The following is a 27,141-nucleotide window of genomic DNA, read 5'->3' on the forward strand; positions in this document are numbered from 1 at the left end:
TGGCTCAGGTCACTTAATGCAGCCATCACCCTTTCCCCCCAGCCCCCACCCCCTGTACCTCTGAGTATAGTAGCGGCATTGAATCCTTCACGGCATGTATCCCTCGCTGTGTGTGCCAGCAGATATTGCCCATGCCTAGTTCACCCTGAGAGGGGTGGGTTAGGATGTGTTCTTCCAAAGTATAGAATGGGGTTGAAAGTCAAGGGTCTGCACCTAGGCATAGCGCTGGAACTGTGAAACATGTCGAAGTCAGGGTGCTAACATACTGGGAGGGGAGCTTCCAGTTGGCAGGGCACCAATCCATCTGCTGGTGTTGGCACTCCATGTGCTTGTGCTTCCTTGCTTAGCAAAGTGACACCTTGTGGTGCCACATATGAAGAGGCAACATTTGGGCAATGGTGGGGGGCGTCAGCCCTGGCTTCTTTGGGTGAGTGTGCGCAGCAGTGGGGTAATGAAGAACTGGAGTCCTGCAATGTCCCACTCTGGCTGGGGTGGCAGGGATGTGATGGGAATCCGGGTGCAGGCTGGACTAATCAATGCTCTTCTCTCCTTTTCAGGAGAAGACTGCACACAACAGCGCCGAGCGGATGCGGACTGGTGGAAGCCAGGCCCGGTTGGCGATCCTGACACCTTATAAACAGCAGGCCATGGTGGCAGTGAGGCTGGGGTGCCACGGGGAGGTATGTTTGGCAAGCACTCAGGTCATTACATGTGTCCCAAAAGCCATGGCACTGCTGAATGCTCAGTGCTGGAGTTTGCAACATGGGTTGACCAATGATTATGGAAGGATGAGTGCAAAATGATCTGGGGGAGCGGCATGCAAATTGACATTGTCTCCACTTTAACTAATTCAAATGTCCTTGTTCTTCCTTTCAGCATCACTGGAGCAGGGCTGGGAGGAGGAGGCAGAGGGGTCACCTCTCACCCCTAAGGCCCCAGAGGAAATCCACTCACCAGCTTCACACCATCTCTGCCAGGCATGCACCAGCGCAGATACTAGCACCTCGGTGGGAATTAGATCTTCAGCTAGTGACCCGGGACACGGTGGTGAGGGCACTTCACACTCGCTTGAGGTGCGGGCAGAGCAGTGCCCAGGACGCCGGCAGTCGGAGGACTGCTGGGGACCAGGTATTTGCTCAGTCGGTGGCTGATGATGTGCCTCTGGAGTCATCCGTGAGGTAGTAAGCACTGGAAGTGCAGCAGGGTATGCGGGACGATCTGGCAGAGATACATGAGGCTATGCGTGGCCAAGTGTCCGTGCTTGAGGAGTCCACACGGAACATCACCGATGCATTGAGCCTCATAGCCGAGCGCCATGCTTCCTCCATGGAGACAGTGGCGACTCTCATGGAGAGGCTCCTCAAGGAGAACAATCAGGGCCTCCTGGGGCTGCACTCAGATCTGCAAGCCCTCACAGCAGCATTGACCTCAGCTGGTCATTGCCCGTTTGGGATTTGGTTTGGGCACCATGTATCCCAGCTCAGTGCCCACCCATCTATGGTGAGTAGGGAGGTCCGAAGCAACCTCATGTTGGCGCAGCAGCTGCCTGTAGTCTCTGTGGGCTCCTCTCAGGGCCCTCCGGATGAGGGCAGCAGCTCCTCGGCCCCTCTGCCAGTGACTGTGGCATCCGATGAGGCTGCAGCGACTGGGGAGAAGCCAGCTGTGGAACTGGCAGCTCCCTCCCAGGCAGGGCCATCAAAGGCTCCACGGGTGAGAGGGCATCCACCAAGGTCATCGAGGACAACAGGACAGCACAGTGAGCAGGCTGTCTCAGATGCCAGTGCCAGCGAGGGGACAGCACCTAGACATAGCACCTGTAAGCGTAAATTTAAGGCACCTTAGGCACACCACGGATTTCTCACTGGTACTTTTATGTTGGCCCTTAGTAGTTTATTGAAGACTTGGTGTGATGTCCAACACCTTTTTTTTTGGTTTATGAAGTTACATTTGTTCTCTCAAATTTTGACATGTTGCCATGCCTCAGGGTGATTCCTTTCTTTTGCAAGTGGATGGGAACCCATGATGTTATGAGTGAGTTGTTTGACATTGAGCTTCATTGACAAGGTCCTTAGTTAATGTTATTATCCAGGCTGATTTAGCACTCAGGTATCGAGTGTGGAGCCTGCAGCCCTGGTGTGTTGAAGGTCCATCTGCGGTGTGCTAGCTGAAGGTTCGTTGGATTAAAGCCTCCTGGGTGTCTCTGCCTCCTTGGAGTATGCCCGGGTCAGCATCTAGCCCGTCAGCCTTTCCCTGTGCGTGCTCATCCTCGGAATCACTGCTGGACTCATCGTGTGCATTCGGAGCAACTGCGTCGACGTCTTCCTCATCCACTGCGTCGCCCCTTTCCAGCGCCAGATTGTGGAGAGCGCAGCCGGCAACCACTATCAGCAACATAAGATCTGGGGTGTACTGGAGTGCGCCCCCTGAATGGTCCAGGCATCGGAAACGCATCTTGAGAAGACCGATGGTTCTCTCCATCACAGCTCTTGTGGAGGAGTGGCTCCTATTGTACCGCTGCTCAGCTTCTGTTCTTGGATGGCAGAGAGGCATCATGAACCATCTTTTGAGGCGGTAGCCCTTGTCACCCAGCAGCCATCCATTCAGCCGGGCTGGAGCACTGAAGAGCCTTGGCACCTGGGAGTGTCTGAGGATGTAGGCGTCATGGGAGCTGCCTGGGAAACTTGCACAGACTTGTAGAATCAGCATCCTGTGATCACACACTATCTGCACGTTCCTGGAGTGGAAACCCTTCCTGTTGACGAAGGTACCGGGCTCACCCACTGGTGCCTTGATGGCCACATGCATGCAGCCTATTTCACTCTGGACGCGGGGGAAGCCAACAATCCCTGCAAAGCTTCTGGCTCACTCTGTCTGGCTAGCCTGGTCCCAGCGGTAGTGGATGAAAGTTAATGCACGTCTGAACAGAGCGTCTGTTACCTGCTTGACACAAATGTGGACAGCTGACTGGGCGACTCCGCAGAGATCACCCACTGACACCTTGAAAGAGCTGGAGGCAAAGAAGTTGAGGGCAGCTGTGACCTTTACAGCCACTGGCATGGGGTGCCCACCCATACAGTTTGCGGAGATCTCAGGGCTATCATCTGATAAATGGAGGTGACTGTCTCCCTTGAAAGACAGAACCTCATTCAGCACTGCACCTCAGACCTATTGAGGTAGCTGCTTCACCGCCTGTAAACCCTGGCAGCAGGATAGTGGCATTTTCTGCGGCCCCTTCAGCCGTGGACTTCCTGTTGATCCTGCGCCCCTTGTACCTGCACCTCTCCTCCCAAAGGTGGCTCCCTTGGAGGCTGAATGTGGACTCCTGGCCACCTCCCCCTTCTGGCCCTCCCTTCCTCCTCAGAGGAGGTGCCTCCAGTGGAGAGCACAACTCCCATTCCCAGGCTAAGGGAAGGCTTTTACTGTAGAGTCTTGACCTGAAGGCTGTTACTCCTGTCCAAGCAGCTGGTATGAGTTTTGAAGCATCCTTGCTCACACAGGCAAGTATAAGCAATTTTCACACTTAAATCCCTAAAAGATCACATTTGCGACCCTACTCACCCCTCTTATCCCACCTGTGGATGAGGTTTATACAAATGTCTCCTACCCGCCTGCCCATTGCACCCGTGCGACATCTTGAAGATCGCACAGGCCCCGAGAAATTGCAGTCAATTGCTGCCTCAAGGGCCTTAACTGGGTGATTAATTAATGGCGGGTGTGCATCGAAGAACATCGCGTGCCTACCCACCTAAATATCGCAAGGGCATGCGATGACATCGGGACACTCCCCCGACGTCACCGCACGTCATTTTACACGTCAACGTGCGGGGGCGGGCCTCGCACGCCAATAGGAAAATTCTGGCCATAATCACAATGAATGCAGAGGTTCAAAAAATCTCATAATCTATTCTTCCAGGAAAACTAGAGAAGATAATAAATGCAGCATTGCATATGCGACGGACAGGAGAGAGAGGCAAAACTGAACTCCTTTATCCTCTCGCGTCTGTGCATAAGCAGAGGTGTTTTTAATTATTTAAAAATAGGCTGTAGCATGTTTCCCCAGTTTCCTTCAGTTTGTGAAGTCCAATTATTAAAGTGACTCGCAGCAAACTCTCTTTATGGTTAAATCAGAAGGCTAGTTTATTCACACATCCAAACCCAGGGGAGAGGCAGGGTGGGGATGATAACAACTTCGTACACACACACACAAATATACAGTAGGGGGAAATAGAAAAGAGGGGTTTTACAACTATGAATAACTTATCAGTAAAATAACCACAGAAATTGATATCAGTTCATGTGATTTCCAGAGTCCAGAAAGTCAAAGCCCAGAGGAGGGTTCCTTCATGGAGAAGTTCCAATTCTGGTGGGTTACTGGCAGAAGTCAGCAGCACAGAATCCTTTTACAGTGGTAGCAGTGAGATGAGATTGCTATACACAGACTTGGTCTGCTTAGCAGGCGATGGTCAGAGGCTTCCACACAAACAGGCTTTGAGGATCTGAGACTTGTTGCGGGTTGCTTGGTCAACCTGTTGTCTTGCAGGTTGGAAGTAAATCAGCAGACTGCTTGTTTCTGAGTTCTCAATGGAAGGTAGAGATTTCAAAATGGTCACTCAAGCCATGTGAGCTTCTTCCTTCACAGTGGTTTCAAAAGGGATGTTTATCTGACGTCTGGACCTGACTTTTGGTTTACGCATTACAACATCCTAGCCATTAGCCTCTGAAAGAGTCATTATCCATATTAATGACCCTGTTCCAGGTAGCTATTATATTGGTAGACCCTTGGACGCCGCTAAAGGGGTAAGCTTATAAAGATGCAAATGACGTCCATTTCCTTTCAATAGTTCCTTTTTGAAATAGACCTTGACAGTCCCAGGTGTGAGATTCCATGAGCAACATGACAAGGCACGTCTCCAGTGCAATCCATATAATGCCATATATAATCCATATATGGCATCAGGGTCAGCAGCCTGTCTCCAGCGCACCTGGCAGTGATGGGGAAGCACCACAGTGCAGTACCCAGAAAAGATTTAATAAGTCACAGTAGGCATACATACTATAGGGGGAGAGCATGGGTACTTATTATCCCTGCCACTAAGGTGGGCAGAGGTAATGTTTTTGCCGCTGTTTGTTAGTCTGCAAACAAATATATCTCAAAAACTAATAGACAGGTTTCAATGAACTTGGTACACAGATGGCTTACTGATTAGTTTTTGGCAAAGATGCTGATCTGGTTCCAGATTCTGGAATTTTTTTGAAGGATCTGTTAACATTGGGAGACAGAGTGAACTTACTTTTTCCTTTTAGAATGTTGTGGGCTGTTTTTTTTGGAATGTTGTGGATTGTTTTAGAGTGTTGTGGATTGCCTCAGCTGCTGTGAGGGACTTTGGCAAAGCTGTCAAAATGTGAGCAGAGTTTTCAGAGCAGATTGTTGGATGTGGATTGGCCTGAAGTCTCCTCAGTAAGGTGGGACCTCTTAGTAAAACATTCCTTTTCTCAGCTTTGTAATCACAGGGCATCAACCAATTACAGAAATAGCCTCACAAAAGATTTGTGTATTTGTAGTAAGGCTGGGCTGAATTTTACAAGGAAGGGGGAATGTATTGCTCACCACCCCATCTAGAAAAGTCACTCACAATCCTATTTACTTTACAAAAGGATTTCGCACAATGATATTACGCTGGCCTTAACAAGCAGAGAGTGGGACATCACTCCTCAGTTTGAAGAATCCTGCTTCGGACACCATGAAGCAGGCTTTGTACTCTTGAGTATGTTAACAGTAAGTCCTTATTAACAACTCATAACTATGTACATGTATACAGTAGAGGGTATAGGTATGGAGCTGACTCCATCCTAGTTCTTTATACATCTCTGCCCATCTCTAGACTGACCCTGGTCTGGGCCATGGGCCTTCTTACATAATTGTGTGGGCAGTACTATACTCAGTCCCACATTAACCCTGTATGTACCAGACCACACTACTACACAGTGGAAGGAAGACCTGCCCACGAATACTGCTGGCCAATCTGATTAACCGGCAGCTCTTGCAGTCCCAGCAGCACCAGAACTCAGTGGTGGACACTGCTAAGATTGCAAGCAGTCCTGTGGCAAAGATTGATGGGGACCAAACATATGAACATATGAACAAGGAGCAGAAGTAGATCATTTGGCCCCCACAGCCTGTTCCGCCATTTAATATGATCATGGCTGATCGGACAGTAACCTCAAATCTGCACCCCGCTTTCCCCCGATAACCTATCACCTCCTTGCTTACCAAAAATCTATCTACCTCTGCCTTAAAAACATTCAAAGACACTGCTTCCATCACATTTTCAGGAAGAGAGTTCCAAAGACACATGACCCTCTGAGGAAAAATTTTGCCTCATCTCTGTTTTAAATGGGCCACTCCTTGTTTTTAAATAGTGACCCCTAGTTCTAGATTCTCCCAAGAAGAGGGAGAACCAAGAGGAAACATCCTCTTCACATCCACCCTATCAAGTCCGCTCAGGATCTTATATGTTTCAACCAAGTCGCCTCTTACTCTTCTGAACTCCAGTGAATACAAGCCTAGTCTGTCCAACCTTTCCTCATAAGACAATCCACCCATTCCAGGCATCCACCCATTCCAGGTAAACTTTCTCTGAACTGCTTCCAATGCATTTACATCCTTCCTTAAATTAGGTGCCCAATACTGTACACAGTACTTCAAATGTGGTCTCACTAGTGCTCTGTATAACTGAAGCATAACCTCCCTACTTCTGTATTCAATTCCCCTTGCAATAAATGATAACATTCTATTAGCTTTCCTAATTATTTGCTGTACCTGCATAGTAGCCTTTTGCGATTAATGCACTAAGAAACCCAGATCCCTTTGCACCTCAGAGCTCTGCAAACTCTCACCATTTAGGTAATATGTCTCTCTTTTATTTTTCCTGCCAAAATGAACAATTTCACATTTTCTCACATTATATTTCATTTGTCAGATCTTTGCCCACTCACTTAACCTATCTATATCTTTTTGTAGCCTCCTTATGTCCTCTTCACAAATTACTTTCCTACCTATATTTGTGTCATCAGCAAATTTGTCAACCATGCCATCGGTCCCTTCACACAAGTCATTTATATAAATTGAAAACAGTTGAGGTCCCAGAACTGATTCCTGTGGTGCACCACTCGTTACATCTTGCCAACCTGAAAAAGTCCCATTTATGCCCATTCTCTGCTTCCTGTTAACTAGCCAATCTTCTATCCATGCCAATATGTTACCCCCTATACTATGAGCTTTTATTTTCTGCAATAACCTTTGATGTGGCACTTTATCAAATGCCTTCTGGGAATCTAAGTACAGTACATCCACCTTTATCCACGCACATGTTACTTCCTCAAAGAACTCCAATAAGTTGGTTAAAAATGATTTCCCTTTCATGAAGCCATGTTGACTCTGCCTGATTACCTTGAACTTATCCAAGTGCCCAGCTACAGCTTCTTTAATAATAGCTTCCAACATTTTCCCTATGACAGATGTTAAGCTAGCTATACAGGACTTGAAATGAATGCTGGGAAGACCATGGGCTTCCACTTTATACATAAAGCTAAGACCTACCTGTACAATTTCCTGGAAAACTGGCAACTGTGAGGTGGCCCTATCACGTACACAGCACCTGGCGAAACGGAGAAGTACTTGGCGGCTAGTATTGACCCGTGGGCAGCGTAGCTGAGGAGCAATGGGGGTCCACACTGGAAATATGGATAGAGAGTCTGAAGACAACAACACTTCATCCTATCCAAAGGATAGAGATACTCAAAACCCACATGAACTCGAGAATATATTGTCATTTGATACATGCAGAAGTGTCACAGAACACACTGATCAAACTTGATCACCTAATCAAGAACGCAGTAAAAGAAGTCTTCCACCTCCCTCCACATATCATAGATGGAATGCTGCATAGCAGCAACAGGAACAGAGGACTAGGCATCCCAAAGTTGGAAATCCAAATTCCAGCAGCCATCATCCCGCTTTCTGTCTCCCTCTCTTTTTGAATCCTGGTAAATCCCAAGCTTTTTGGACGGGGACTGATGGGGCATCCTAGGGAGGGGTGGTCAGGGAACGTGTTTTGGAAGCCAGGCAGGGAGGCACAAAGGGCTGGTCCTGATCTTAGGGGGTGCCCCCAATGCACAGAGGGCATGCCCCAAGGGATGTACTCCTCCATTCCTTCCCATCCTTTCACCAACTTTGGTGACAAAATGACATTTCCACTCTCCCTTCCTTCCACTGCCCAGTGCATTATGGCAACGGAGGCGGGTAGAGGTCTTTAAGTGGCCATTAGTTGGTCACTTGAGGGCCTCGATAAGCCTAAGGGTGGGAAGCTAGTGGATTCCTTACCAACCCACATATCATGGAGGCCAGGTCAGGGATGAACAGAAAGGTGGCTCCCCACCTGCCATGTTTTACATGCCCCCCTGCCAAAATTACATCCAGCAGGGGCCATAAAATGCAGCCTGTTGAGTAAACACAGCATAGCCGAGGTATGCCCTCAACCGAGTGCCCTTTTCACTTGTTCACTTTGCATCTATGTGAGAGATTGTGCTGGTAATCTTTAGTAAATGATTATGTGCAAGTATGGACATATATTTATTGTTGTTGATTTTAGTGTGAGGGGTTTTCCGGTTACGTTTTGGCTTGAAGGACTGTAATCCAGGAGGTTATTGGTCATGTGTGTCTCAGCAATTGCCTTTGCTGTATGCCTTATCATTGACATATGCACAACAGGCCCTGGTGGTGATGGCTTGGAGCGACAGATTGGAAGGCTGTTGCAAGAAGTCTTGTTGCAAGAAGTCTTCTATATTCTCATGTGAGAGACTCCCACATCTCTTTGGCACCGACTGCCTGTTGTCCCTCAGGTTCTGGGGCTGGCTGGCATGGCTCCTCTTGGTTGTCGTCAGAATCCGCCTCAAGACTCGTCATCAATGGATGTGAGCTGATCAACAACATCCTCCTCTGCTCGGGCTTCTCCTCTCTCAAGCACCAGGTTTTTTAGGGCGCAGAAGACCACAACAATTAGCTGAGGCTTATTGCAGTGCACCACTTGCTTGGTGCAAGCATCTGAATCTCGTTTTGAGCAGAGCAATGGCCTGCTCAATGATGGCCCTGGGTAGATGCATGGCTCTGGTTCTAATGCAAGTTGGTCTCTGTCCATGGATTTCTTACAACAGTCATAAGCCACCTCTTCAGTGAATAGCCCTTAGCTCCAAGAATCCATCCCTTCAATTGCCATGCTGGGTACAACAGCTGTGGCTCCTGGGAGCACTTAAGGATGTTTGAGTCCCAGGGTAATACGCACAGATCTGTGTGATCCTTTCACGATGGTCACACACTAGTTGGACATTCAGGGAGCAAACACTTTAATGTTGACAAATGCCCCTGGCTGCCCTCTGGAGTCTTAACGGCCACACCAACTTTTGGGAATCGCACAATGCACCTAAATCTTTTGGCTCTCCCGACCTGACTAACCTCATCCGTGCTGCAGGTGATGAAATTGTTTGTTTGCCTGAACAAGAATACTCCCATTTCTAGGCCCCCTGCTCTCTAACTCTCCTCCATAGGCTTGATTCAGCCTGTTGCGCCTCACAAAAATTCACAGATTAACACTATCACCTTCAGCAGCAGACTCAGCTGCTTCATCCACCCTCTCTGCTTTGCCCTGTTTTCAGACATTTTCAACCACCTTTGTGGCGCCCACGCATAGCTGCTGGAAAATGCTATACCTTTGGCCAATGCACATTTCGTGAAATGGAGTGAGCCCCATTAAATTGTTGACAGTTGGGTCTTAAATAGCATTAATGGCCATTTAATTGATCATTTTGCGAAGGCTGGTGGGCTTCTGATTTTGGGCCACATTTGCTTTCTGTATTAGCAGAAACTGGTGTCATGATGACACGTTGCTGACCCAAAGTCATGACACCATATTTTACAGAGGTGCAGGAGGGACACCCACCCGATTTGTCTCTGTTAAATCCAGCCCATAGAATGGTTGCAACACAGGAGGCCATTCAGCCTGTGATATCTGTGCTGTCTCTTTGTAAAGCTACCCAGCTAGTCCCCTTTTCTGATGGAAAGTTACAGACCTGAAATGTTTAACTCTGTTTCTCATTCCACAGATGCTGCAAGACCTGCTGAGTATTTCCAGCATTCTCTGGTTTTCATTTCCGATTTCCAGCATCTGCAATATTTTGGTTTTGCATGAGTTTGTAGAATGCTTTCACGACAACTTCCTATAACAGTATATTATGGAAGCAACTAGAGGCATAGCTATTTAGATCTCATATTGTGTAATGAGGCAGGTTTTAATTAGTAATTTCAAGGTAAAAGATCGTCTGGGAAGAAACAATCATTTACAATTGAATTCCATATAAAGTTTGAAAGCTAATTTTTGGGGTCACATCTTGCAGGGCATTGAGGAAAACTTCTTTCAGAGTTTGAAGGATATAAATGTTTGCACAAGGCTTGCTATCCTACAGATTAATGACCAACAATATATTCCTAAGGAAATGCAACAGTGCTCCTAGGAAACTTCTTTCTTGCAAGGCAGCCCCTCTCTGCTCAGTCCTGTATCCTCATCATATCTATGCTCCTTGGCCTCAAAGAATTCAGTTTCAAATTCTTTACTCTCCTCAGCAATTTCAATTTTGAGGCCTTTTGGAGAAGAAAAATTGCAGAGTACAGAGCGGATCCCCACAATTCATGAAACAGTTCGAGGGGGAATACTGAAGAGAACTCCCAACCTATCTAAGTGCCTGAATTTTTCCTTCAGCGTTTGTGTTGTCTTTTCAACTTTGAGTCTAGATTTGAGCTTTGTTCCAGTGTTCCTCCACTGTACTGGTGGTTCTTCACAATGGTGTTAACAGTATAGAATTGCATACCTCTTCAGAACTAAGCAGCACTTGGATTGTGATTCTAAAAGAGTGCGGGGAACTATGGATGAGTGATGAATGAGTCATGGCAGCTCCAGTACACAACACAATAACATGTACGAATTTGTGCCTATCATTGCACACTAATTAAACATTCAGGGCATGGAATTGTTTAGTAAATGGTTTGTGTTCACAGTATATGCACATAGGCCTCAAGTTTGATATATTGCTTCCAGTACTGATAGAAAACTCGATGAATTAATAAAATATAAAGGCACACTCAGTCATTTGTCTTGCTTTTGCATTAAAATTTAATGAACTGAGCTGCCCTGGCAAAGAGGGGATTAATTACTAGCCTGTGCAAGAAAGGATAGCAAATTGACTGACCTTTGGGATGATTTGGCGGCAAGAAAATGAATTACTGTTGTTACTTCCTCAGCCACAGTTAGTGCTGTTCTAAATCTGCAGTGATTGGAGGGCGTGCTATTTCTTTAGCCTATCCTCAATTCTGTCAAATCCAGGACCCAACCCATATTTTCAACCTATCTGATCGATTGGTCTGGTTATCTCCCACTCATTTGATTGCAGCATCAGGCCCTACGGAATCACCAGTACAAAGATTTGTATGACAATATGGAGAAATTCATTGCAACCACAGCTAAAGAATTAATTGCCAGCGCTTCTCTGATAGCTTTTTGGGTAATTGCATTACTTCATACTGAACTGACCAATACAGAACAAAGTGTCTCATGTGTGAGCCCCCGTTCTGTGCTGAGTTAACTGATCTCAGCAGGGATAGCACTACTAGTCTATGGGCAAGGGATATATCCTATTCGCTGATGTTATCCAGTGTCCCTTTCTAGAATGTGCAGGATAAAATTAGCAATGATGTGTCAAGTGCTGACAATACTTATTGCGAAAAGTCACCACTGCAGATTATTCACTTGAATGAGGTACAAGAATGTAGCCAGCTCTCAAGAAGCTTGGCACCATCCAGGACAAAGCAGCTTGTTTGATCAGAATCACATCCACCAATTTAAACATTTGCTTCCTCCACCACTACCTTCTCGAGGGCATTAAGGGATGGGCAACAAATTCTGGCCTTGCCAGCAACACTCACATCCCATGAAAGAATAAGAAAAAGTATCCCATTTTAAGATATTGCCTTCAGGAGAAAGGGGGGAAAACTGCAGGGCAGATAAAGCACCTAGAACAGTGGAATATTTACAACAAAGGCAGTTAGGATTAATCAAGATCCCATGCATAAGACAAAAAATATGCATGTTAAAGCTCTGTTGGGCAATTAAGTATTTACCTGACAGCTTAAAACAAGAATGCAGCTGCATGTGTGAATATCTGATAAACATAGTTAGTGGGTGACAATCAATTAATGGTTTATGGTGAGGTCTAGATTATTTAATGTTTAAGATAGCAACTGAAACTTTCATTAACTAAATTAAATGCAGTGCAATTTCAAGTTCACACAGGACTACATTTCCAATAGAGAGCATTCATAATGATTCACATTTATACACTTACAAATGCTTTTAGTTTCAATAATAAACATTCACTATCATTATGGTTAGTTACAGCCTGGCAGGCCAACACCTGCAGGTCCGGAGTACCAATGATAAATATTCATATACTACCTACAATTACAGTAGAACACGCACATTATATCAATTGGTCTATAATTAATACACCCATGCCCCACCTTAGCTTACAGCAACATATACCACAGTTAACACAACATAATGGAACAGAATTTACTGTCAAAATAACAGTAAGTTTGACAACAAATTCAGGTGAGGGCAGATAGTTAAATTTGAAAATCATTACTGTGCAAAAGTGCACCACTCCACCATTAGCTTCCCAAAAAGACACCTTGCTGTCTGATTCAGCATTCAAATATATTGAATGGTGTGAAGTTCCTGTACTCGCACTGTAGATATAAAAAAAATTAACCAGAGAATTTTCCAGCTTATCTATTTTGGCCTAAGTACATTTTTAACAGTGTGATGAATCTTAATTATTGCCAAACAACCTCTCTGGCACTAATTCTTACTAGTGTGTCATTTCATTTGTTAAGATTTTAATTGTTAGGAGTTTTTTAATATTGAATTCCTTTTTACTTTCTCCTTTTTCTTTTTACTCTTGCTTTAAATCCTTCCTTCCCTTTATTTCACTTTTTGGACTTGATTTGACATTTGAATCTATTATTCTAGCCTACACTTCCTGGTTCAGAATCTGTCTCACTCAGCAACAATGGTTTAATTTGATTGTTTAGGCACATAGACGGTTGTTTTCCTGTTCACACAATTTCCAGATACCCTGTAGAGAGTGTCATACTGTTTTCATGCATCCCCTACACACACTCAGACACACACTTACAGCATCTTACTGTGCAAAAGTTCATGGGGCAGTTAAATGAGCAAGTGTGCAGCTAATTCATCGGCTGGCTACACTTCTTGTCCCATTAACACATACTGCAATGTGCATTTATGCACAAAAATATTGTCCTATTGTTACAGTAAACACATTATGAAAGGCTCACGTTTATTTATTGTTAAAGGGCAGGATTTTCCATCCCTGCCTGTTGCCAGGATTGTTTGGTCCCACCCAAAGTCAATGGACTTTTGGCTGGGCTGCCAAATCTCCCATGGCAGGTCCCACCTTGAAGGGGCTGGAAAATCCCATTCAAAGTAATACATATTATTCTACCATTCCAGGAACACAGTTACTGTGATGACCTTTGGCTTGAAAGCAGTAACAGTAAGGAAAATTTGTGATTCTATTAAAATGTTTGGGGAATCTGTAATTTTTTAAATAAAAAGTGTGAAAAGAATTTTCAAGAGCTTGTACCAATTGTAAGAGATAAATTATGATTTGTGGATAGTAAGAAATCCAGGTGACCCTTGACCTAGAAGCAGTAGCAACAAGTTAAGGAAGTTAAAAAATGGAGGTTATGTGGCAGACACAGAAGAAGAGAGACCATGAGAACAGAAGAACTGGCTGCTGCCTGTGGAGAATCGGCTAGGTCCTTGAAGGAGAGGGTCTCAACTTGAAAGGATGGTATGGCTGAAACTGGGACTATGCAGGTAGAATAGATTGTATAATAATGCCATGAGATAGATTTTGTTATATCTGTTATTCCCATGTGCGATTTACTGATTGTGATTTGCCTGTTAATTCATGTTTAATTTATGTTATGATTCATGTTAAAAGTAAAAGTTTAAGAAGTGAAATCTTGTTGCCAATTTCTTCATTTGGGGGTCACTCAGTAAATTTGGTCATTTTTTGGCTTGCAGATCTCCTTGGGATCATAACAAAATGCATGCTGCTACATAGTTATAGTAATATATATTTCATTATAAACTGATCTAGCACTACACTACACAAATTGATCTAGCTCTACAGTACTATATATTCACATATTCAGACTCACATTGTTCTGGAGGAACATACATTGACGCAATTAATGCTTTATAATATCACTATACTGGATTCCTAATCAATAAATCGTGCTGCTGCTTTTGTGTATTTAAGTAAACAAGATCACAAGATACAATACTTTGTAAGATTTAATACCAAAATGAAATGGTTTTCACACTAGCTACGAAATCAAAATCCTCATGGTTCTTTTTTCTTGGTATTTGAAACTTGTTTATTATTTCATATTGGCACACATATATAACTAAAGTAACAGAGAACTCTATAGTAACAGTTGCACATACACTGCTCTATCATAACTGTGACATATACTAACAGAAACAACTCTATAGTTATCCAACTACAGTAGTGCATAATCGTCGATATACACTGTTACACATTTACAACACACAATGTTTTGCATTACACATAAAATTACACATACTAATACAATTAATACTAATACTAATACACATGCTGCTCTCTAGATACGGTAATGCATACTGCACTATAATGACAGTATAATATATTGATAGATACTGCTCGATAATAACAGCAATGCATATTGACCCACACTGCTCTATGGTTATGGAAATAAATGCATTGTTCTCATTACATTATTACATGTTTGCAGACAAAATTCTACAATGACAAGTTGCACTACAATTGTGTATATGCGCACATGGTGAAACAGTAAACATATTTATGAAAATTTCCTGTCTTGAGTGTCCAGGGAGAATTAGTAAATATGTTATTTTAAAACATGCCCATGATTTTGTTAGAAACACAGAAAAAAATAAATTTGCCTCATTTACAATATTTCTATGCAAGCTGGCAGAGAAATTCACACCCTACTGTGATTCAGTGTAGTGATGTGTGCTCTTACACATCTCTTTTAATGACACAATGCATAAATAATGTGATGTGGCAAAAGACCTGTTAACCTGTCATCTGTGTTTCTTCCACTGAATGCATGAATGCACGAAATGATTTACAATTGTTCAGCTTGTATTACAAACGTTGCTGCCAGCTAACTCCAAGATACAATTAATTTTCCAATGATGTATATTTAGGTAGGTAAATGTCAGGGTGATTACTAGACTTCAGTTATTTGAATGCTTATCTTTCTCCGTTTTAATAAATCTAATTTGGGCTTTTTTTTCAAGAGAACTTTCAGTCAGCCTGTATGGCACCAAACATGTAATTACAATCATGTTTGTTACTTAAGATGATTTAATTTAAATTATTTCTGTTAAATTATCCACCAACTACAGGTACACAGAAGCTATGATGTCTGTGCAAGTCTAGGGAAATAATAAAATAGAAGCCTAGAATATGATTATATAAATTCTGACAATTATAAATTATGCATGTTAGACCAAGATAACATTTCAAGCACATTGCATACATAGTTGCTATGAAATGGTTTCAGCAATGACATACTGCTGAAAATGGTCTCAATAGAGTACTATAGAAAAGAGGGAAAGAAAAACCCAAAATCATGTGCAGTCCTGACCAAAAGTCCATTATCACAAAGTAGACTTAATTTTGTAAAAGTGATCACTACATCTTTGTGCGCAACTTGCTTCCCAATTTAGCAAATATGTTTCCATTTTACCCAGGCTAATATTCCGTCATTAACACAAATTGACTTAAGGCACTTTCACAAGTTGTGCCTAGTTAATTATAGTTTATTCAGGACAGCACCCTGTTGCTCTTTAACAGCTGTATGCTATTTCTGTACTGTAACTATTTACATTTCAAACATTTACTGTCATCACTTAAGGGTCATTTGAAACAGACTTAACTCTGACTTAAATGGATTGCTTGTACTAAAACTCAAAAGCAAAATTCAGTGAATGAATGAATAAATGAATATCTTTCCCATGTGACACCTGCTTTCAGAACGATTATTATAAGGCTAGTTTCTTTGCAGTATTAACCATACATAGAAAGAAAATAAAACAAAAACAGAATTACCTGGAAAAACTCAGCAAGTCTGGCAGCATCGGCGGAGAAGAAATCAGTCAACGTTTCGAGCCTCCATGGCCCTTCGGCAGAACTGCAGCATAGTTTCAACAAGGGAGAAATATAAATTGGTTTAAACCAATTTATATTTCTCCCTTGTTGAAACTATGCTGCAGTTCTGCCGAAGGGCCATGGAGGCTCGAAACGTTGACTGATTTCTTCTCCGCCGATGCTGCCAGACTTGCTGAGTTTTTCCAGGTAATTCTGTTTCTGTTTTGTTTTGGATTTCCAGCATCCGCAGTAGCTTTTAGCTTTTTGTTTTTATAGAAAGAAAATACATTTGATTACCACATGGAGTGTGGTTTCACAGTGAATTCAATGTTTACAATGTATATAACCAGTTTACAAATGAAATGCAGAAGAAAGCAGGAGCCTGCAGGACCAGGAAAAAGAACTTTTGGGGTTTATCTAGCTGCCACCAGTGATTTAAAGTATACTCTGCTCTTTGCTGGATGTTTGTCTGCTAGCATCTTACTCAAGTGCCTAGTTTATGGCACAGAAGCAGACTGCTGTGCCCAACTGGCCTTTTTCAGTGTTTATCTAACTTTTTCAGCAAAAACCTTCTATTATTTTCTCCTTCATAAATATATATACTCTTAAATGCATCTAATCTAATTGCTTCAAATGCTCCACATGGTAATGAGTTCCACATTCTAATCACTTCCTGGGTAAAGGACTTTCTCTAGATTTCCTTATTTTGATCTAAGAGTCGTCTCCAGAGGTTCAATTTAGGCATTCTTTTGCCACGAATTAACTGCTACTATCCATGTTGGCTTTTTATGTTGGCTGATCATGATTAGACATAAAGGGTTTGTACACTCAATGAGAAATAACCACTGGGTGAATATTGTTCCATTAAAATAGCTATGGAAACATTTTGCCACGCTTTTTAATAACGTGACATGTAGCAGCATATATAGCGGATCTGAATTTTTTTCTCTAGTTCATTGGGTGAAAGGTCAGTGAGGATATGCAGTAATTGGCATATTATGATATTAAAGGTTGTGGAGGTCCCTGGCTGTTGTCGCTTTCACTAACCGAGCACTTCTGTGTAATGGGGATTGAACGAAGGATGGTTTCCTGATATGCAACATCTGCAAAAATCATTGTCGCAACTGAAAGATGCAAGACTAACGAACAGTCCTTCACTGGTGGAATCTTTATATTGAAATAAAATGTAACATTTTCTTATTTTGTTGCTGATATTCTATTCCAGCTCTTCAATTTTAAAGTGACAGCGACGAAGCAAATTTTCTGCCAGTTTTCTTTGACGGGAAATTGCCAAATTGTAAAACTACCGGGAATTTATTCATTATTTTACAAATCACTTTGATTTCCTTTTAAATCCGGAAGCAACTTTTAACTTGGGAAACCGTTTTCACAAAAGTATTTAATGCAAGGCTAATGGGAAAATGTTGCTTAAGAATCTACAGCTGCAGGAGCATGACAGGATAGCTCATATGAGCAACAATTATCGCGTGCAGTATGAAAGAACATATTAACAATTATTTTTTTGATCTCTTGTTTTCACACAGCCAATGCGCCATGAAGCGTTTTGTAGGCCTAAAGTCTGAAATATGTGTCCTGTGTTTGTGTCCAAATCCTCACTTTGATTTCTTACTCCTACTTGTTTTTACTCCCTACTCAGTAAAAGGCTGTCGTCCAGAGAGTTAAAGAGAGGTTGGGAAACGCCCTCATTCTGTTTGTAATACAAAACATTACCAAGTCATATTTAAACAAATAAATCGCTGCTGGGAAGTGAATTGAACAACTTATTATCCCCTGTGAAAGATATAAAGTATTCCATTCCTATCGCTAAGCGCGTAAAAAAGCCCTTAGAGGTGGGATGAAGGGTAACAGACCTATATATAACAGACCTATAAGGATGACAGACTTATACACTGGATTAGTCTCTGGCGCAGTATTCTGTGAGCTCGTGTGGTGCTTTCTCACTGAACCTATGAGCCTGCTACATCTACAGAATTACTTACAGGGTTCCGCCGAACGACTGCTTAGTAATAAACAATCAAAATCCCGATAGCTTGTGTAGCAATGTTCAGGTTCTCTGGTGTTGTGTAACTGCAGTTTATAGTTATATCTTCCTTTGCAAGTTCCAGCATTTCCGCATCAGGTCCAAAGGCAATTCAGTAAATTCATTGATAAAAGCAAAGAACTGCGGATGCTGGAAATCCAAAACAAAAACAAAAATACCTGGAAAAACTCAGCAGGTCTGGCAGCATTGGTGGAGAAGAGCATAGTTGACGTTTCGAGTCCTCATGACCCTTCAATACAACTAAGTAAAAATAGGAAAGGGGTGAAATATAAGCTGGTTTAAGGGGGGGTGGGGGTAGGGGTGGTTGGGACAAGAAGAGCTAGGTAAAGTAAAGGGCCAGTGATAGGTGGAGATAACCAAAAGATGTCACAGACAAAAGGACAAAGAGGTGTTGAAGGTGGTGATATTATCTAAAGGAATGTGCTAATTAAGGGTAGAAAGCAGGACAAACAAGGTACAGATAACTGTCCTGGCAGACCGATCGTGTCAGCCTGTTCCTGCCCCACGGGACTCATTTCTCGTTATCTTGATTCCCTTCTCTCTCCGCTTGTCCAGTCCCTTCCCACCTATATCCGTGATTCCTCTGACACCTTACGCCACATCAACAATTTCCAGTTCCCTGGCCCCAACCGCTTCCTCTTCACCATGGATGTCCAATCCCTCTACACCTCCATCCCCCACCAGGATGGTCTGAGGGCCCTTAGCTTCTTCCTTGAACAGAGGCCCGAACAATCCCCATCCACCACTACTCCTCTGTCTGGCTGAACTTGTTCTCACACTGAACAATTTCTCCTTTAACTCCTCTCACTTCCTCCAAATAAAAGGTGTGGCTATGGGTACCCGCATGGGCCCCAGCTATGCCTGTCTCTTTATGGGGTATGTGGAACATTCCTTGTTCCAGTCCTACTCCGGCCCCCTCCCACAACTCTTTCTCTGGTACATCGATGATTACTTCGGTGCTGCTTCATGCTCTTGTCGGGACCTGGAAAAATTTATTAATTTTGCTTCCAATCGCCACCCCTCCATCATTTTCACATGGTCCATCTCTGACACTTCTCTTCCCTTCCTTGACCTCTCTGTCTCAATTTCTGATGATAGACTGTCCACCAATATCCATTACAAGCCTACCGACTCCCACAGCTACCTCGACTACAGCTCCTCACACCCCGCTTCCTGTAAGGACTCCATCCCATTCTCTCAGTTCCTTCGCCTCCATCGCATCTGTTCTGATGACGCTACCTTCAAAAACAGCTCCTCTGACATGTCCTCCTTCTTCCTTAACCGAGGTTTTCCACCCACGGTCGTTGACAGGGCCCTCAACCGTGTCCGGCCCATATCCCGCGCATCCGCCCTCACGCCTTCTCCACCCTCCCAGAAACATGATAGGGTCCCCCTTGTCCTCACTTATCACCCCACCAGCCTCCGCATTCAAAGGACCATCCTCCGCCATTTCCGCCAACTCCAGCATGATGCTACCACCAAACACATCTTCCCTTCACCCCCCCTGACGGCATTCCGTAGGGATCGTTCCCTCCGGGACACCCTGGTCCACTCCTCCATCACCCCCTACTCCTCAACCCCCACCTGTGGCACCTCCCCATGCCCACGCAGAAGATGCAACACCTGCCCCTTCACTTCCTCTCTCCTCACCGTCCAAGGGCCCAAACACTCCTTTCAAGTGAAGCAGCATTTCACTTGCATTTCCTCTAACTTAGTCTACTGCATTCGTTGCTCCCAATGCAGTCTCCTCTACATTGGAGAGACCAAACGCAAACTGGGCGACCGCTTTGCGGAACACCTGCGGTCTGTCCGCAAGAAAGACCCAAACCTCCCTGTCGCTTGCCATTTTAACACTCCACCCTGTTCTCTTGCCCACATGTCTGTCCTTGGCTTGCTGCATTGTTCCAGTGAAGCCCAACGCAAACTGGAGGAACAGCACCTCAGCTTTCGACTAGGCACTTTACAGCCTTCCGGGCTGAATACTGAATTCAACAACTTTAGATCTTAAACTCCCCCTCCCCCCATCCCCACCCCGTTTCTTCCCCCCCTTTTTTTCAATAATTTATATAGATTCTTCTTTTCCCACCTATTTCCATTATTTTTAAATCTAAAACTAAAACTTTGTTAGTCTTTCCACCCCACCCCCACTAGAGCTGTACCTTGAGTATCCTGCCATCCATTCTTAATTAGCACATTTTCTTAGATAATATCACCACCTTCAACACCTCTTTGATCCTTTTGTCTGTGACATATTTTGATTATCTACTCCTATCACTGCTTGCTTATCCTTACAACCACCCCACCCTCAACTTCTCTCTCCCCCCCACCCCCCACCTTAGACCAGCTTATATTTCACCTCTCTCCTAACTATACTTCAGTTCTGCCGAAGGGTCATGAGGACTCGAAACGTCAACTGTTTTCTTCTCCACCGATGCTGCCAGACCTGCTGAGTTTTTCCAGGTAATTCTGTTTTTGTTACAGATAGCCCTAGTGGGGGTGGGGTGGGGTGAAGGAATCTAAATTTAGATTCCTTCACCCCACCCCACCCCCACTAGGGCTATCTGTACCTTGTTTGTCCTGCTTTCTACCCTTAATTAGCACATTCCTTTAGATAATATCACCACCTTCAGCACCTCTTTGTCCTTTTGTCTGTGACATCTTTTGGTTATCCCCACCTATCACTGGCCCTTTACTTTACCTAGCTCTTCTTGTCCCACCCCCCCACCCCCCCTTAAACCAGCTCATATTTCACCCCTTTCCTATTTTTACTTAGTTCTGTTGCAGGGTCATGAGGACTCGAAACGTCAACTGTGCTCTTCTCCACCGATGCTGCCAGACCTGCTGAGTTTTTCCAGGTATTTTTGTTTTTGTTTTTGTTCAGTAAATTCATTGTCTGTTATCTCTATACAAAGATATTCGCCCACTGCATATAAATACTCAATGTTTCTCATTTAAATTCACAAGTATCTATCCTCACAACTTTTTACTTCCCTTCTGTGCTGATCTAGCAATAATTTTAAGATTATTCTCTCTTGTTCTGAACTTCCCCAGCAGAGGAAATAATTTCTCTGCATCTACTCAATTGAGTCATTTCATCATTTTAAACAATTCTCTTAGATCACCTTCTAAACTCAATGGAATACAAATGAAGCACTACGCAGACTATAAGAGTAATTCTGTCATTTGAACAATATACATTTTCTTACAGGGTGGACAGCATGTGAACAGTCATCAAATGAGAGAAAGGAGTAGTCATGTGGAATTAACTATACAATTAAAAAAAATGAACTTTTGGTGGTTTTTGAAGGACACAAATTGAAGATTCTGAGACAGGGAGATCTGGAGGGAATGACTATACTGGGCGAAGAAAAGGCTACTCATGATGGAGCTGGAGACTGAAGCTAGGCTTGTGCAGGAGGAGTGGTGTGGTGGGCCACATACCTGGAGAATATTTTAGGGCCATGGAGGAATGGGACTGGACAGGATGAACATAAGGATGAGAACCTTAAAGACAATCCTCTATGGGCTGCATGTGGAGATTGCTATGATGGAGTGATGGTGATGCAGACCTTAGTGTGGATTCAGATGTCGGCCAGAAGATCTTTGTAGTTTATAATGCAAGTGGGGACAGGGGAGAAAAACCTTAATTGAATATGTATGTATATATTGAACAGAACATCCTTGGTTTATTTTGTCCTGCACCATGTATGCAAATTAACATCACAACAACTTGCATTTTTACAGCTACTTTAATGTTGAAAAACAACACAGAGATGTGTTTTTTAATGAAAATTTTAAATGAAATGGGGGCACAGAGAATTTGGGAGCTTGTAGCAGTGTAGGAGGTTATAGGTATGGGGAGGAGTAAGGCTCTGGAGGAGGAAAAGGAAAAGTTTGAGTCTGTGGTTTGGGGGAGCTGACAGCCATTATATATCAGGAAAACTGGAGTGAAGGACAAGTGGGACTTGTTATTGGATTCGATACAAACAATAGAGTTGAATGTGTTCAAATTTATGGAGAGTGGAGAATGGGACACCAGCCAGAAAGCTTTGGAGTAATTGAGTCTAGGGGTGATAAGGGAATAGACCATTCGCTTCAAGTGTTAATGTAAAAACACAGGAATGTATACACTCTTATCAAACATTTGTATTGGTTAAATTGGACTTTGACATTCCCACAAAATCTTTCACATTCACTGCTATTATTGATCAAGCAGACTATTAATCAATACAAAACTGCACAGTCACCAATGCTTTCTTTGGAATTTAGCTCAATATTAGCATTGAAAATAAGACTGAAGGTATACATTACTGTAACTTGGCACATTCTAAGAAGATTAGACATTAGTCAGTTTCAGGAAAGTAACACTTGTAGCATATGCTAATTACTTATGTCAGGAACGCAACCCATAGTATGCGATGAATCAGTCAAATACTGCAATCATCATATGCTAAGTGACGAGATTCATGGTCATACTATTTAGCAGCCCACGTCTTCCCTACCGGTTTCAGCCATTCACACTTCACCCATGTCTTATAAATGCCTTTGAATTCGCTCATTTTGCTCCTACTGCTTTGTGTTTGTCAGTTCTGCCATTTCATAATTTCCACTCAAGCCTTTTCAGTTAATTCCTTATTTAGCGTGTATGCATTTTCGTCCTTCCCCCCTCTCCCAACCATATTCCTTTGGTCTGCACCTGTTTTAATGCTGTTTAAGCCTAATAGAGTTCAGATTTGACAAATATTCTCCCCGAAATGTTAACGTTAATGTTCTCACCCTAGATGCTGTCTGACCTGCTGATTCCCTCCCTCCCGCCCCCCCCGTCTATGTTTCAGATTTCCAGCATGTATAGTTCTTTTTCTAAGCTTTGCGTTTAGGCTCTTTATGAATGTAGCAATTGCAATTCTCTGCCAGTTCCGACTTTTTTGGGGGAAAAGGTAAAGACTCGTTAGCATGGTAAACAAAGCGCGTGGGACCAACCTCAGGATAAGGATTGCGTCAAAACTCACAGTGATTAGTTTAATATGCTTCTTATATTAAAATCACGCAGCTTAACTTGATCAAGTTGTGAAATGTTTGAGCTGACGTTGCACAGTGCTGTGATGCCCTACTCACTTGAATGGTCAATAGTGAAGAGGAACATGAGCAGCAAAAGAACTAAAAAGGCCCTTGTAGCAGATGGAGTTTGTCTCAGTGGGCACCGGAGTCAATCCTGCAACAGGGCAAAAACTAAATGTGGCAGCAACTTGCCAAATACGCAGTCACGTGGCTACCTGAATGCCTTGTCGGGAAGGTATTTAATATTTGCTGTTGACGTGAGTAAGCTCGGTAACATCTATGTAGACATCTAAGTGTTAGCTCCAAGTCAGGGAGTTGATGATCCCTTGGAAATCAAGTTAAGCGTTATTTTCACTCACTTTAGTCTTGGTTTGTTCTTTTATTTTCCTTTTCTGTAATACATTCTGGTTAAATAACATCAACATACCAGCTTCAGGAATGTGCTAAGTCATTATTAACTCATAGCAAAGCAGTACTAAAGCCCGTCACGATTCCGTATTAACCGTTAATATTAATTCAACCTCCTCTCACGGTTTCCAATTCAGAACTCCTTCCTCAAATGCATTAGCAATCACCATATGAAAATATATTTTCACTGTATTAGGGATATATTTTCAAAACAATGCTTTTATGGAGAGTGTGAAACGAAATGATATTTAATGCTGATCAACATTTTGGTAATGGAAATTGAAATGGGCTCGGTTGAAATCGACATCTTTAATGAGTGTTATTTTCAGAGTACATTACCAGTCTCGATTGATTTTGCTTTCCTCCAGAATTTGTTGCTGAAACTCGCCCAATCTTACTACATTTTAATGAAGGTGCTTTCCCAATCAAGATGAGGTTCCCTACCTACACTGAAGGGAGTTCCAGGGGCCCCGGCAATAAATTGCTTGTTAAAGGTCGATAATGGACGTTTCTGTCGCCTATGGGCATAATAATATGGCCGAATGACGCCCACATGCTGTTCATTCATTGATTTGGTATGGGTGTAAACTTCGGGCAAAACTCCCCTGCTTACGTTCCTACAATAAAGACTTTTTCCTCAAAAAAGTTTACATTTCGATAAAACTGTAAAAATCAATGAAATATTTTATTCGGATAAGAATGCAGTAGTGTTTTTTAAATCCTGGAGCTAATGGAGAAATTGCGTGGAGAGGCGCAGTAATCCCTCAAACTCTTATTTTTAATCGCAGCTCAACGAATTACCAAAAAAAGTATCACCGTGAATTTTGTAGATCTTTACAATGATTGATGCAGTCATTTTTGTGATGAATCGGAATACATTGCCCCTGCCCTATGAACTGAACCATCGTCGTGCGCTCAAATTAAACTGCGATCCGAATAGCTAACCAGACGCGGGAAAGTAACAGAGCTTGAACTTCCAAATAAAAGTGCGAGTAGAAAGGTGGGGAGGGGGGGGGAGGGGGCATAAATTAGATCAACATAGAGGAAATCCACCAGATTTATTCACTGCCCGATACCTTGGCTGTTTAACAGATTCAGTAAACCTCTGAATTGGCAGCGTTCTGTCTGGTAGGTGCCAGGACTGCGCTAAAATTCAAAAGTTAATACTGCGCAATAGAGTCTCACCCACAAAGTCTCAGAAAGCGATAGTAATATATACACTGCATATAAATTCATCACCAAGCTCCCTTTGAAAGATCTTTAAGGGACTGATTTGAATATTAAATGTGAACACATATTTTGGTCTGTTTATCCCCCAGGCTGATCTTTGTTACAATGTCCACGTGGTGGTCATGAGATGAAGGACAATAATGAATCCCAGTTCTTCAAATGATAGATCCTGACGGTGTTAATCTTTACGTTAACTTCTACTTACCAAGGGGGAGAGCGATGAAGAATGGCAGCCAGCAAAGGATGAACATGCCCATGACGATGCCAAGTGTCTTCGCTGCCTTCTTTTCTCTGGAGAATTTGAGAAGACGGACAGAAAGTGAACTTCTTATGTGGTGCCCCTTGGACCTGGAGACGATGGACTCGTCCTGAATGTTCCTACAATGGATGCGCAAAGTCAGCTCCCTGGAGTCCGATGTCTCCTTCATCACCCCAGCCTCCAGGTTCTTGGTAGTCCTTTTGGCCACAATGTAGACCCTGACGTACATCACCAGGATGACAGTTAAGGGGATGTAAAAGGACCCCAGCGAAGAGAAGAGAGCATAGCCGGGATCTTCCGTGATTTGGCACTCCTTCTCATCCGGCGGCGCTGGCTGTTTCCAGCCCAAGAGAGGGCCGATAGAGATGACTATGGACAAGAGCCATACTCCTACCACAACGAATACTGCCTTTTTCTCTGTTACAATGGAGGGGTAGCGCAGGGAGTAGCGAACCCCTATATAACGGTCTATTGAAATGGCACACAGGCTCATGATGGAGGCAGTACAACAGAGCACATCAACAGCTGCCCAAATATCGCAAAAAATCCGCCCGAAAATCCAATAGCCAATAATCTCAAGTGTGGCTGAAAAGGGCAGTACCGTTGTACTTAGGAGCAAGTCTGCGATCGCCAGGTTTATGATAAAGTAGTTTGTGGTTGTTTGTAAGTGTCGGTTGAAAGCTACGGAGAGGATGACTAAAATGTTACCGACCAGCGCGAATAAAATGAAGAGAACCAGGACCAGCCCGAGGACTGCTCCTTTAGCTGGGCTCAGGGACGCCGAGGTGCTATTTCGGAAGGTCCCGTTTGAGCTATTGGTCGTCAAGTTCACATCGGAGAAAGGGGGGTCTGGGGATGATCGGTTGTCGCCAACTCCTCCGGAAGAGTGCACGAAATTCATGTTGAGATCATTCTCCATATCAGCTCATGTGCCAGCCAAGCGGTGAAGTCCCTTCACAGAAAGACATCCTACGTCAGGACAAGGAGAGAAAGTTGTTCGGCAGAGAGGAGGCGAACCGTCTTCACCGCGAAACCCAATCTCATCGGGAAAGTTTGCTGCAAGCGTGTCCAGTGAGGGGCAAATAATCTCCAAGTGACCCGGGACCATTTGTCAAGGGGGTTACCTCTGAGAGAGAGAGCCAGGGTTGCTCCCTCTCTCTTATCTGGGGTAGGGATCGCCTCTCCGCTCCGCTGTGTTGCTGCCTCCCTCCTGCTCTCCGCTTTTATATAAACTGCTACATGCAGAAAACAAAGATGTCAAAGGTGCTGGATCAGGGTGACGTCAGGATCGGCTCGAAGTGGGACTGAACGTTTTGTGAAAGATCAGAGCGACTCAGCATCGAGGAAGGGTGTACACTGACATGAGATAGACACGTAGGGCGTACACTGACAGGGAGATAGACACGGAGGGTGTAGACTGACAGCAGGATAGACACGGAGGGTGTACACTGACATGAGATAGACACGGAGGGTGTACACTGACATGAGATAGACACGGAGGGTGTACACTGACAGGGAGATAGACACGGAGGGTGTAGACTGACAGCAGGATAGACACGGAGGGTGTACACTGACATGAGATAGACACGGAGGGTGTACACTGACATGAGATAGACACGGAGGGTGTACACTGACAGGGAGATAGACACGGAGGGTGTAGACTGACAGCAGGATAGACACGGAGGGTGTACACTGACATGAGATAGACACGGAGGGTGTACACTGACATGAGATAGACACGGAGGGTGTACACTGACATGAGATA

General features: G+C 43.7%; 1 protein-coding gene across 1 annotated transcript in view; it reads right to left on the bottom strand.

Moving 5' to 3' along the window:
• The window catches only part of LOC144685764 (alpha-1A adrenergic receptor-like), a 38,646-nt gene extending 11,958 nt beyond the window's left edge, over window positions 1-26,688 (bottom strand). Inside the window, exon 1 of the mRNA XM_078550613.1 lies at window positions 25,323-26,688. Coding sequence (XP_078406739.1) covers window positions 25,323-26,295 — 973 coding nt within the window. The 5' untranslated portion in view covers window positions 26,296-26,688. The remainder of the gene's footprint in view (window positions 1-25,322) is intronic.
• Between the last annotated feature and the right edge of the window lie 453 nt (window positions 26,689-27,141).

The sequence above is a fragment of the Cetorhinus maximus genome, chromosome 10 (genome assembly GCF_964194155.1).
Source record: "Cetorhinus maximus chromosome 10, sCetMax3.hap1.1, whole genome shotgun sequence".
NCBI classification, from domain to species: domain Eukaryota; kingdom Metazoa; phylum Chordata; class Chondrichthyes; order Lamniformes; family Cetorhinidae; genus Cetorhinus; species Cetorhinus maximus.